At 33.7% G+C, this 14,955-nt stretch overlaps 1 protein-coding gene across 1 annotated transcript; it reads left to right on the forward strand.

Moving 5' to 3' along the window:
• The first annotated feature begins 5,545 nt into the window (after positions 1–5,545).
• Positions 5,546–9,688, forward strand: LOC139876786 (uncharacterized). The gene is made up of 2 exons (XM_071864159.1): positions 5,546–6,421; positions 9,153–9,688. Exons 1-2 carry the CDS (start codon positions 5,642–5,644, stop codon positions 9,369–9,371), a joined length of 999 nt encoding a protein of 332 aa, XP_071720260.1. The 5' UTR covers positions 5,546–5,641; the 3' UTR covers positions 9,372–9,688.
• The last annotated feature ends 5,267 nt before the right edge of the window (positions 9,689–14,955 follow it).

Here is a 14,955-nt window from a genome sequence, read left to right on the forward strand (position 1 = left end):
ATATATCATATTAAGAGATATTCGTACATCATAATATCATGATAATATAATAATTTAAAATCTCTTTTGATATTATAAACATTGGGTTAACAACATTTAACAAGATCGTTAACCTAAAGGTTTCAAAACAACACTTACATGTAACGACTAACGATGACTTAACGACTCAGTTAAAATGTATATACATGTAGTGTTTTAATATGTATTTATACACTTTTGAAAGACTTCAATACACTTATCAAAATACTTCTACTTAACAAAAATGCTTACAATTACATTCTCGTTCAGTTTCATCAACAATTCTACTCGTATGCACCCGTATTCGTACTCGTACAATACACAGCTTTTAGATGTATGTACTATTGGTATATACACTCCAATGATCAGCTCTTAGCAGCCCATGTGAGTCACCTAACACATGTGGGAACCATCATTTGGCAACTAGCATGAAATATCTCATAAGATTACAAAAATATGAGTAATCATTCATGACTTATTTACATGAAAACAAAATTACATATCCTTTATATCTAATCCATACACCAACGACCAAAAACACCTACAAACACTTTCATTCTTCAATTTTCTTCATCTAATTGAACTCTCTCAAGTTCTATCTTCAAGTTCTAAGTGTTCTTCATAAATTCCAAAAGTTCTAGTTTCATAAAATCAAGAATACTTTCAAGTTTGCTAGCTCACTTCCAATCTTGTAAGGTGATCATCCAACCTCAAGAAATCTTTGTTTCTTACAGTAGGTTATCATTCTAATACAAGGTAATAATCATATTCAAACTTTGGTTCAATTTCTATAACTATAACAATCTTATTTCAAGTGATGATCTTACTTGAACTTGTTTTCGTGTCATGATTTTGCTTCAAGAACTTTGAGCCATCCAAGGATCCATTGAAGCTAGATCCATTTTTCTCTTTTCCAGTAGGTTCATCCAAGGAACTTAAGGTAGTAATGATGTTCATAACATCATTCGATTCATACATATAAAGCTATCTTATTCGAAGGTTTAAACTTGTAATCACTAGAACATAGTTTAGTTAATTCTAAACTTGTTCGCAAACAAAAGTTAATCCTTCTAACTTGACTTTTAAAATCAACTAAACACATGTTCTATATCTATATGATATGCTAACTTAATGATTTAAAACCTGGAAACACGAAAAACACCGTAAAACCGGATTTACGCCGTCGTAGTAACACCGCGGGCTGTTTTGGGTTAGTTAATTAAAAACTATGATAAACTTTGATTTAAAAGTTGTTATTCTGAGAAAATGATTTTTATTATGAACATGAAACTATATCCAAAAATTATGGTTAAACTCAAAGTGGAAGTATGTTTTCTAAAATGGTCATCTAGACGTCGTTCTTTCGACTGAAATGACTACCTTTACAAAAACGACTTGTAACTTATTTTTCCGACTAGAAACCTATACTTTTTTTGTTTAGATTCATAAAATAGAGTTCAATATGAAACCATAGCAATTTGATTCACTCAAAACGGATTTAAAATGAAGAAGTTATGGGTAAAACAAGATTGGATAATTTTTCTCATTTTAGCTACGTGAAAATTGGTAACAAATCTATTCCAACCATAACTTAATCAACTTGTATTATATATTATGTAATCTTGAGATACCATAGACACGTATACAATGTTTCGACCTATCATGTCGACACATCTATATATATTTCGGAACAACCATAGACACTCTATATGTGAATGTTGGAGTTAGCTATACAGGGTTGAGGTTGATTCCAAAATATATATAGTTTGAGTTGTGATCAATACTGAGATACGTATACACTGGGTCGTGGATTGATTCAAGATAATATTTATCGATTTATTTCTGTACATCTAACTGTGGACAACTAGTTGTAGGTTACTAACGAGGACAGCTGACTTAATAAACTTAAAACATCAAAATATATTAAAAGTGTTGTAAATATATTTTGAACATACTTTGATATATATGTATATATTGTTATAGGTTCGTGAATCAACCAGTGGCCAAGTCTTACTTCCCGACGAAGTAAAAATCTGTGAAAGTGAGTTATAGTCCCACTTTTAAAATCTAATATTTTTGGGATGAGAATACATGCAGGTTTTATAAATGATTTACAAAATAGACACAAGTACGTGAAACTACATTCTATGGTTGAATTATCGAAATCGAATATGCCCCTTTTTATTAAGTCTGGTAATCTAAGAATTAGGGAACAGACACCCTAATTGACGCGAATCCTAAAGATAGATCTATTGGGCCTAACAAACCCCATCCAAAGTACCGGATGCTTTAGTACTTCGAAATTTATATCATATCCGAAGGGTGTCCCGGAATGATGGGGATATTCTTATATATGCATCTTGTTATTGTCGGTTACCAGGTGTTCACCATATGAATGATTTTTATCTCTATGTATGGGATGTGTATTGAAATATGAAATCTTGTGGTCTATTGTTACGATTTGATATATATAGGTTAAACCTATAACTCACCAACATTTTTGTTGACGTTTTAAGCATGTTTATTCTCAGGTGATTATTAAGAGCTTCCGCTGTCGCATACTTAAATAAGGACAAGATTTGGAGTCCATGCTTGTATGATATTGTGTAAAAACTGCATTCAAGAAACTTATTTTGTTGTAACATATTTGTATTGTAAACCATTATGTAATGGTCGTGTGTAAACAGGATATTTTAGATTATCATTATTTGATAATCTACGTAAAGCTTTTTAAACCTTTATTGATGAAATAAAGGTTATGGTTTGTTTAAAAATGAATGCAGTCTTTGAAAAACGTCTCATATAGAGGTCAAAACCTCGCAACGAAATCAATTAATATGGAACGTTTTTAATCAATAAGAACGGGACATTTCAGACACCCCGTTAGAAAATGTCAGTTTCTATCAGATTTGCCAAGTAGACTGACGGAGCCAAACTGACGGGCTGTTAGTAATGGTCTAAGAGAAACATCAATAAAACTTTGAGTGTATTAACTGTGGTTCTATCAATCAAACAAACTCGTAGTTCCACCAAAGTGAAATTGATAACATATAATCAAACAAAATTGAATGTAAAGTTAACAACAAACCTAGTTGAATCGAATAATCGTAATTAAGTTGAGTGTATTAAGAATATCCAACTCTCACATGATAATACAACAAAGAGAAACATCAATAAAACTTAGAGTGTATTAAGTGGGGTTCCATCAATAAAACAAAATCGTGGTTCCATCAAATAAAATCTGATAACATATAATCAAACAAAATTGAATGTAAAAGTTAAAAACAAACCGGGTTGGATCGAGTAATCATATTTGCAAGTCTAAAATGTAGAATTAAATTGATTTTAAAGAAGAAAAACATGGTTGTTGAACAATAAAATGGGCAAAAGAATAAATTATAACGAATGAGAGTTTGTTAGCTCTTATTTGGAGAGATTAGTATTTTCTTTTATAAAAGATTTCGTATTATTTTTTAAATTAATATAATATAATGACATCATCAAAGATGTTTTAATTTTTTTTAAAAAAATTTGAATTATTTTTATGTTTTGAAAATGTTTATTTACCACATTATCAACTTAGAGATTTAATGGAACTTATAGATTTGCTTGCAGTAAAGTTGGAAATGATTACGAGATGACAAAATTAAACCGCGTACATAGTTTACATAAGTGGGTTCAAATTAAAAAAGAAACACGAGACCGAAAGCATAGTGGCAAAATATTCAAAGTGTCTCATGAAATAATTATAACTTAGAAAAAAGAACCATAGTGATTTAAACTTCAATTAATTACCATTGGAACAAAATCCTTGACTAGATTGGGCCCAACACCTAAAAACATGTACTGCATCCATTGACCCTAACACGAAGGCATGATTTGACCCGACATCTTCAGGCCCATTAGGCATGGCCACCTTCTGCCCACAATCACTTCCAGGCTCGGTAGAAAACACAACGGCAACAACACCGTTAGGCTCTATTTCATAGTTATTATAAGAAAAAGAATGAGATGAAGAGAAATGAAGGTGAGGAAAATGAGATTCTTTAAAAATGGGAGGAAAAATTAAACCAAATTTCCTATCCCCTTCCTTTACTTTCTTTCGAAAAAAACTTGAGAACACCAATTCATTTAAGTTTCTTTTCGGTTACTTTCTATTCTTTTCTATTCTTCTCACAATATACCTCAACAACAAAACCTTAACGCGTTTAATCTTTGTTATAGCATCAACAAGCTGTGTCAAGTAAAAAGGATGAACCTTTTCCAAATCCCAACACCGATCAACAATCTTAGGGATCATCGCACCACTAGATACCACAAAACAAATTCGTGGATTCTAAAAGCTTGCAATCAAACGTGTTAAATAGGACACGGTTTAGACTAGAATGTTCGGAGATTTTCGAAACCCCAAAATTACAATTATAATCGTATTTGTCCTCGATATCTACTTCGACCAAACAGTGAATATGCTAGCGCATTCCAATGTGATAAAAGCGAATAAAGAACCAATGTTACCTAACGAGAAAGACGCACTAGCCTTGGTAATTACTTAACCAAAGAGTTCGGCTACTTCCACTACGCTATCGTAGGATACGCACGAAACCGGGACGCCCGAAACCTCAATCCGCGCAAATTTGAAAAACGAATCGGCTAACTCCGATAGAGGACGAATCACAGCAAAATCGTTCGATTTTGAGGACAGTAAATTCACATAACCCATTGGATCTCCACATGTCAACACACACCCAAACGGACCAAACTTGCTTATGTGCGCGACTTGAGCTTTACATGTTATCAAAAAACTTGACACTTTCGTGTCCACCAACTGAATTGAGTCAACAATCAAAACCGACAAATTAAGCCTCTGAGTAATCTAGGGACTAGGTGTAATTTTACACCCTCAGAATAGGGTTCAACATTGTTTTATTGCGATTGCCCAAATTAACAATGCAACGCTTCGGCTTTCTTACATATATGGGTCGGCCGAAAATCGGGTAGCCATTTAGAACCGAATTAGCCTTCTAAGCATGAGCAACATATACATAAGAAACAAAAGAGTATCTTCATCCTTGCCAAAATTTCACATTCGAAAGAGTACCAATCTTATCAAAATCCGACTCCACCATATGTCGATATATGGATCTTTCAACACGACCAATTAAAACCAGTGTTGCTCGAGTGACCAGAAGGCTCACCGTTTGAACCGAGACCTGGACCAGGAACACACCTTTGGACGAATCATCACCGATTAAACTCGTCCTACCACACTGTGAAGAGTCTTCAATAGGTAAGGAAGGATAAATTTTGGGGGCTGATTCGTACACCACTAAATTTAGCCATACACCACCAAATATGCATTACAGTGTTGTACAGTACAATATTTTAATGCACCATTGGTGGTGTATGGCTAAAATCTAGTGGTGTTCGAATCGGCTAACTACAAGATTTGAAGTTGGAAATAATAGTGGGACTCTATATATAAAACACTATTCAACGCCCCTTCCAACTATTTTGGACTGCACAGATAAAATAAAAACCAAAACCCTAATTGATAAGGGTTTCAAAATCCCCCTTTTAATTTCTGTAATAATAATCCAATTCAATTCAATTACAATTCATCCAAATGGCAACAACAGAGGCCACAAAGTTCAAAAATTCCGACCTAATTCCAATCCCACAACCACCAGATTACCACCCTGAAGTCACCGTCTCGCCGTCACACGACGGCCTACACTTCTGGCAGTTCATGATCTCCGGTTCAATCGCCGGCATGGTTGAACACATGGCCATGTTCCCAATTGATACAATTAAAACCCGTATGCAAGTATTAGGATCCTGCCCGATTAAATCCGTGGGGCTCCGACAAGCTTTACAGTCCATATTAAAAACCGACGGACCTGCCGGACTTTACCGAGGCATCGGCGCCATGGGGCTCGGTGCCGGTCCAGCACACGCCGTTTACTTTTCCGTTTATGAGATGTGTAAAGAGACGTTTACACGTGGCAACCCTAATAGTCCGATTGCACACGCTGCTGCCGGAGTGTTTGCAACGGTGGCGAGTGATGCGGTGTTTACGCCGATGGATATGGTGAAACAGAGGTTGCAATTGGGTAGTGGGAGTCCTTATAAAGGTGTGTTTGATTGTGTTAAGGTTGTGTTGAAAGAAGAAGGTTTTGGGGCTTTTTACGCATCGTATAGGACTACGATATTGATGAATGCGCCGTATACTGCGGTGCATTTTGCGACTTATGAAGCGGCGAAAAGAGGGTTGATTGGCGTGGTGCCGGATAGTGCAGATGATGAACGGTTGGTGGTTCATGCTACTGCTGGTGCAGCAGCCGGTGCATTGGCGGCGGCTGTTACTACTCCTCTTGATGTTGTCAAAACTCAGTTGCAGTGTCAGGTAGTTTGTAAAAACTAAAAAAGCTTATTGATTTGGTGTTAATTAGCCTTTAGTAGAGTAAATACTTGTGCTTTATTAATGGGCCTGCAAATATTATCCCTTGTTAGTTTAAGACTTGGTTGCAGTGTAGGTAGCTTGTGTAATTTACGAGTAATTTAATGCGCAATAGTATTATAATATGGGTCGTTTATTAATGGGCTTGTGAATTTAATCTTTGTTTCGTTACGACCCTGTTGCGGTGTGAGTTAGTTTACATAGGGTTCCTTATTTTGATGAAAAATGTATGCTTTGCGGTTTTATAGATTAATTAGAGATTACGGGTATAATTGGTGGAAGGTTACTTCTTTGGTATTTAGGTTTTCATTTGACTGTTTGTGTGTCTGTTACTACAAAGCTTATATATTTGCTGAAGCAGCTAGAGATTTGTTTATGTGAGTGTTGATAACAAATTAGCATAAAAAATCTGTGATTTACAATCTTCAAGTTTGAATAGCTCGTAGATTATAGTAATCTTTTTGTACAAAGGAGATGTCTTTAATAGCTTAATAGTTTCTTACAATTGCAAACATTATCTAGAGTATCTTGACGATTTTTGCTGATACGGTGTCAGACTATCACTACTCTATCTGAATACTAGAAATATAATAAGACTCATGACTCGGTTGCAGTGTCAGTTAGCTGAGTAGTTCAAAGAAAATATCATCATGTTCTTTAGCTTGATAAAGTTATTGAATAGCGAAAGTCTCTTTATGTAAGAGTGAATGCTTATCAAGTTCAATTCTTTTAGTATCTAGGTTTGTGATTATATTACAAACATTCTTTTAAGTTTATATAACTGGTAATTATTTCTAAGATGTGTCATTCGCAACCTTGAGTTCGCAAGCTAAAGAACAAGAGGATTTAGTGGATGTCAGAATTGGGGATCAGATTTTACCTCCTCAAGAGTCCTTTAGATATTTAGGCTCGATGCTTCACAAATCGGGAAGGATAGATGAGGACGTGACGCATCGTATACGAGTAGGATGGTTGAAGTGGAGGGCAGCGAAAGGGGTGTTGTGCGACAAGAAGGTACCCCTTAAATTGAAAGGGAAATTTTTCAAGGTGGCAATCAGACCGGCCATGTTGTACGGCTCAGAGTGTTGGCCAATGACGAAAGCCCAAGAGAGGAGAATGGAGGTGGCAAAAATGAGGATGCTTAGGTGGACGTGTGGCAAGACCATGCTAGATATGATTCCAAATGAAGTTTTTAGGGAGAACTTGGAAGTTGGGAACATAACCAACAAGTTGAGGGAAGGACGACTTAGATGGTTCGGGCATGTTATGAGGCGCCCACTTTTAGCCCCGGTTAGGAGAGTCGAGACCCTCGTTGTTGGGGGCGTAAGGAGAAGGGGTAGACCCAGACGTAAGTTGGAGGATAGAGTGAAGCTTGACATGAAGGAGCTCTTATTGACCGAGGACATGACTTCTGATAGGAATTTGTGGAGGAGTAGAATTAGAATAGATGACTAGGTTCTACATATGGTTTTTTATTTTATATATTTATATTATATTTCTTGCCTACTTGCTTGTGTGCACTTCATATATGTTTTTTTTTTTTTTTTTCCGTGGGACTTTACGTATATATAATATATCTATACTTATTGTAGCTTATTCACATGCTTTATTGCACTTTATGGTTACATGTTTGTATTACATTATATAGCTATTAAATTATACGTACTTACATATCACATGTTTTTATGCTAACATAGTATACTTATTTGTCTATGCCTACATAGTATACCATCTATTTTATACTGCATATTATACCTACATGCTTCTTACCAACATGTTTACGTATACTTATTGTACTTACATGACTTGTTATACTTACTTATTTGACACTCACATATTTTACTTATATGCTATATTACATTATATTGTTATATGCTTTATTTACCTATACATATCGTATTGGAGTATACATTATTCATGGTGAAGTTTCTATTTTATCAACTTTACTTGTTTATTTTTTATTTCACGTATCGGTTTTCATGGTTCTTTCTGGTCGGAGGTCCCTAGGAAGCAGCCTCTCTGCTCTACAGAATAGGGAGGGACGACTTCCTCTACCTGGGGATCGATAGGTATCCGTGGGTGGAGGAATGACTTCCCTTTTACTTTAGGGTAGAGGAAAGGACTGTCTACATCTAACCTCCCCCATACTCCACTTCAGTGGAATTGGGTATTGTTGTTGTTGTTGTTGTTGTTGTATTATGCTACTTAGTGTATTGACGTGCTTGAATTATATCCCATATTATGCTAAGCTTTTTAACCATCACCAAAATGGCTTAATGGTTGACATCCTCTTATCCTCACAAGAGGTCTCAAGCTCAAACCTCGGTTGTTGCACATCTTGGGGTGACCAAAGCTAGGGTCGTAAGCGGTCGAAACAAAATCTCGAATAGGCTGCTTACATCTCAGTGAAAATACTCGTCTTTCCCATATAATCAAGAATTGGAAAACCTCCTCCATTTCCCGTTTATTAAGTTAAGCTTTTTATAATTTTAACCCATGACAGGAGTTCAGTGATGACATCATGCTTGTTAAAGTGTATTATGATTCATTATTAGTGGAAATATCTGCTAGTCGTGTTAAGTATAGATTAAGAAGGTTTAGCAACAACTAAGTACCTTATTTTTGCTACATCTCCATGTATACAATATTACAATCTAATACCTTAACAACAATGCAGGGTGTGTGCGGATGCGATAGATACGTCAACGGTTCAATTAGAGACGTGTTAAAAACAATTGTGCGAAAAGACGGATACAGGGGACTTTTCAGGGGATGGATGCCAAGAATGCTTTTTCATGCTCCGGCTGCCGCCATTTGCTGGTCAACATACGAAGCTGGAAAGTCGTTTTTTCAAGACTTAAATAACAATAATAGAAGAAGTAGCAGGATGACCTAAGTTTTGATCTTCAGTTTTTATTCATGTTGTATCGAGAAATACACACATAAAAAAAGAAGAATCTGAGTTCTCCAAGTCGGGCCCCACATACTACCAGCTGTTATATCTGTTATGAGCTTCGAAATGAATTTGATTTGGTGACGATTAAGTGAGACAAAATAGAAGAAGGCTCGGTTTGGTGTAGGTAAATTGTTTATGACATACACTATACGCTTTGTGAGTTGACTAGCTGTAACTGTTTATTTCGAAATTATTTATTCAAATCTAGTGAGTTTGGTAATGCCAGATATTTTGAGCAAGTTCTGCAGGATTTTGAGTTTTATATATTTTTAGTTATAATGTCAAATACCGCAGCTGTTTTTTAGTGTACTCTCGTTGTCAAAACGGAAGTTGATGGCGAATCTTAACTCGACCAGTCAACCAGAAAGTTTTGTTGCGATATGCCATAACGTCTAACAGTTAAAAACTTAAAATTTATCATGTTATGTCCTGTTTTGAGCTTTTGTTTGATTTGCAGATTTTAACCAGAAAATAATGTATGAAACCAAAAGGTTATCTGAAGTACGATAGGGCCCTTAAAACATTATAGGTTATTTACCCGAATTATGGAGCGATCCCGGGGAGGTTTTTCCGACCTTTATTTCAGGATTTTGGCCCGCTCCGCCTGCCCTGGTTTAAGGATCGGGCCCCCTCTATCAAAAGTGGGTGTGTATGGAATGGGTTATTCTCATTCCAAATACTTGCCTTTCAAAAAAAAAAAAGATTGTTTCTTTTTTTATATTGACACATACGAGTAGTCGAGTAGGAGTTAACAGCTAATTAGGTGAGGCATCCTCCCCACCTCTTGCAACCTTAAAAGAAATGAAAGGTTGATCAATGATAGCGTCAATATCAACCCATTCCTTTATAAATTGATGGATCATGTAAAATCAAAAGGATTAACGAAGGATAAATAAGGTATATGAGGGGCGGTCTGTTTGTCATCAACGAGTAAGTACATGTTCGATTCTAAGGGCCGGGATACAATTAGTACTGCCAGCGAATAGCTTCTCGGAAGGGGATTTCTCAACTTTCAACCGTATTGCCATATTTGTTGTGATTTGGTTTCCTCCTAACACGTGTATGGGTGGCATATGATCGCGAAGGTGATTAAGTTCCCTCCGGGATGATGTCTACTAAAATCGTTCAAAAATAAATAAATAAATAAATAAATAAGCTAAAACGGGTTGAAAGTCACTAAGTGTGTATTTATAGTGCACAAACTCATAAATCATGCTATTCAAAAGAATTGACTTTTTGTTCATAATTGCTTCGGGTCAACTTGAAGCGACCCGTCCTAATCCATCTGGACGAAGTCTTCAACAGCTGGTCCCATTGCGAGGTTCTGACCTCTATATGCCCTGAATGACTCCATGTAATATGAGCAAATGCACAGCGGAAGGTTTCTTTCATACCTGAGAATAAACATGCTTTAAAGTGTCAACCAAAAGGTTGGTGAGTTCATTAGTTTAACATAAATAATCATTTCATAATTTTAATAGACCACAAGATTTCATATTTCCATTTCTCATAAACATACATCCCATGCATAGAGACAAAAATATCATTCATATGGATTGAACACCTGGTAACCGACATTCACAATATGCATATAAGAATATCCCAATCATTCCGGGATCCTCCTTCGGACATGATATTAATTTCGAAGTACTAAAGCATCCGGTACTTTGGATGGGGCTTGTTGGGCCCGATAGATCTATCTTTAGGATTCACGTCAATTAGGGTGTCTGTTCCCTAATTATTAGATTACCAGACTTAATAAAAAGGGGCATATTCGATTTCGATAATTCAACCATATAATGTAGTTTTGATTACTTGTGTCTATTTCGTAAAACATTTATAAAAGCGCATGTATTCTCAGTCCCAAAAATATATATTGCAAAAGCATTTAAAAAGGGAGTAAATGAAACTCACGCATATAATTATTGTAAAACAGTTACTAAAGCATTTGCATGTATTCTCAGCCCCAAAAATGTAAAGAGTAAAAGGGGATCAATGAAACTCACCATATTGTATTTTGTAGTAAAAATACATAGGACGACATTTAACAATGTAGGGTTGTCCTCGGATTCACGAACCTATGCCATTTGTGTATTCATTAATATATAATCATAATCGAATAATTATATTATTATTAGTGATGTAATTTATATATAGTATGTTAATAAGTTCCATTATGTATATTTTTACTTTATATGTAGATATATATTAATATAGCTAAGTTATGTGTATTAAGTATATATTTATATATATATTCTTTATTTTTATGCTTATAACTTTAGTAATGTTAATAAAACTTTTATTTTCGTAATAGTAATTATTTTAATGATAATGATATAGATAATACTGATAACGGTAATAATGATAGTTTTAGTAAAAATAATACATACGTTGATGATAATAATAATACTAATAATTATAAGATGACACAAGTACTAATATTAATGAAAGAAATTTGTATTATTTACATAATATTAATATTAATCTAATCATAGTGATAATAATAATTCCTATATTACTAATACTAATAATTCTAAAATTTTAATTAAAATACTTTTATTGATTTTGATAACAATAATAATAATAACAATATTAATTAATAAATATATAATAATAACAATTTTTAATCTTAATCATAATAATAATTGTAATAGTACTCATTTCATTAGTGATATCTAAGTTAATAATAATGATAAATGATAACTAATACTTATTAGTAAGAAAAATAATAATGACTATAACATTTAGTACTAATAACAATAATTAATAATAACAATAACAATATCAATAATAAAATTAATAATAATAATAATAATAATAATAACAATAGCAATAATACTACCTTAAGAGAATTAATAAGCTTCACAAAAACAAAAAAAAAACTGTCACTGCCAGGAATTGAACCCACAACCTCTCGATAAACCAACACACTCCCATACCATTGCTCCATTCATCCATTTGCGTACTAATTTAGTTCGTTCGATTACATAACCCGTTTGTATCTGTTTTCTTAAAACCCACTTACAACATCTCTGGCCCAATCATTTTTTTTTTCGGCCCAAGCACTCTCACGAGCCCAACTTAATTACATTAGTTCATACAGCTCAATTATTCAACCAACCCGATAACAATGGCCAAAACACAGTCCAAGTATCGATTGAAAAAGGGTTTCGGTTTTCTTTTCCTTCTACAGCCGCGACAATCAACAGGAGAAGAGGAAAAAAAAATATATCGCAGGTATTAGTTATTAATATCATCGTATCCTCTCCATCATGCAATTGATTACTCGTTTCACATAAAGCTGTGTCAATAAGTTCCATTGATATTCCTTCATCATGCATCGTTGTTAACAGAAATAGTAAATCGAGTGCTATAACAACAACTAAGTGTGTTGGTTCGATTAAAACAGTGAGAAAGCAAAAAAACAATAGCAGTCGATTATCATCACCATTATTATCATCTTTATTATTCGTCATTACCATCATCATTATCGCTCGTCATCGTATAACAACAACTGAAGTAATTTAACAGATAACATGTATAACAATAATCAAAACAGAAGAATGATATTGGTGTTGTTTGATCGTTGGAAAAGTTTAATGGGTTTTTTTTGGGTGTTGAATAAAAATAAATGAAAACTATACTAGCTCTTTCTTCCTTGAGATGACAACCAATATCATTAAATGATCGAATTTTAGCTGCAACTTGTGCAGTAGCAACAGTAGCTTCGGCTACACTTGTAGTAGTGAAGAAAGAAGAAAGAAGAGTAAGGAAAAATATATTCGAGTGGGTAGCGGTTCATTATGGTTTGTGGTTTCATGAAGAAGAAAAGTGAAGAAAAGTGGTGGTGTGTGGTGATTGTTCGCAACATACAAGAAAACGAAGCGGGTTTCACGAAATAGAGAACAAGAAGAAGAAAGTGGTCGTTGGTGGTTTATGGTGTTTGAAGGTGGTGGTTCGTTGGTTGAGATGGTGGATGTCGATGGCGGTTTATGATTGTGGCTGCACGAAGGTGGTTATAGCTATGGTGAGAAAGGTGATGAAGTGTTATCATCTATATGCTTAGTATGTATGTATTATATATACAAGCATGTTACTGTTTTCGTAAAACTGAATAAGAGATAGATGGATGGACTTAAAAAAAATCTCAATTCCCCACTTGCTTTCTTGCCCAACAGTACCAACACAACCTTTTTATTTATTTATTATTATTATTATTATTATTATTATTATTATCTATTATTTTTTCTTTTTGACTAAAAACCCCAAGTGGGTCCCACGAATTGTGCAACCTTCACCAACTTGTTTCAATTTTTCCTGTACGTCAGCCTCAAGGGTCCTATCTCTTGCCTCTCAATTGAATAGATATAAGAGAGTGAATATAAAAAAAATAGATAAGAGAGTTATAATTGAAGACAACAAACACTAATCATATCATGCTTTTGACACAGTGAGCCGCCTGATATTTGGATTATCTTACCGATAGTTTTCACGGACTATTACATCGTGTCCCTTGCTAAACAGTTACGGAAAATTTTAATTCAGAAAAATCTCAAATTTTTAGATTAAATATATTTAATTATTTCACTCATTAACTGTTTGAAACCTGGTCAAAAAGGTTCGATAATTATATATTTTCTGTTCCAATTTATATGTACGGAGTACTAATATTTAAACTTAAAAAGGAAAAAATATTTTTAACAAATCTAACATCTTCGAAATCGATTTACAGTTCAATTTTTATTTTAGTCCTTCATGAACATGTAATATATCTATATTAAAACTAACGAAACATCAACCGAGTGTTACTGAGGTTTACTAATTAGGCTCGAAATCATTCATTTTCAATATACACATTCTATATATATATCAAATCTTAATTAACAAGTTTAAGTAAATAATTATGTTAATTATATTCTTTTAAACAACTAAATATAATATTATATGATTACAAGTAATATTTATATATACATTTTTTATATATATATTATTATTTATATATATAATTAAATATATATGTAACTATTTACAAATAGTTGTTCGTGAATCGTCGGGAATGTAGTGACCCGAACTTTTCCATGTTTATATATATTAATTGAGATTGATATTTACATGATTAAATGTTTCCAACATATTAAGCAATCAAACTTGTTAAGACTTGATTAATTGAAATAGGTTTCATATAGACAATTGACTACCCAAGTTGACCGGTGATTCACGAACGTTAAAACTTGTAAAAACTATATGATGACATATATATGGTTATATATATATAGTTAACATGATATTATGATAAGTAAACATATCATTAAGTATATTAACAATGAACTACATATGTAAAAACAAGACTACTAACTTAATGATTTTGAAACGAGACATATATGTAACGATTATCGTTGTAACGACATTTAATGTATATATATCATATTAAGAGATATTTGTACATCATAATATCATGATAATATAATAATTTAAAATCTCTTTTGATATTATAAACATTGGGTTAACAACATTTAACAAGATC

This window comes from Rutidosis leptorrhynchoides, chromosome 11, assembly GCF_046630445.1.
Source record: "Rutidosis leptorrhynchoides isolate AG116_Rl617_1_P2 chromosome 11, CSIRO_AGI_Rlap_v1, whole genome shotgun sequence".
NCBI lineage: Eukaryota > Viridiplantae > Streptophyta > Magnoliopsida > Asterales > Asteraceae > Rutidosis > Rutidosis leptorrhynchoides.

Excerpts from the sequence above, each read along its gene's own strand:
- LOC139876786 (XM_071864159.1), top strand. The coding sequence starts at position 5,642 with ATGGCAACAACAGAGGCCACAAAGTTCAAAAATTCCGACCTAATTCCA. Across the intron at positions 6,422-9,152 it reads AAACTCAGTTGCAGTGTCAG|GGTGTGTGCGGATGCGATAG; the intron begins GTAGTTTGTAAA and ends ACAACAATGCAG.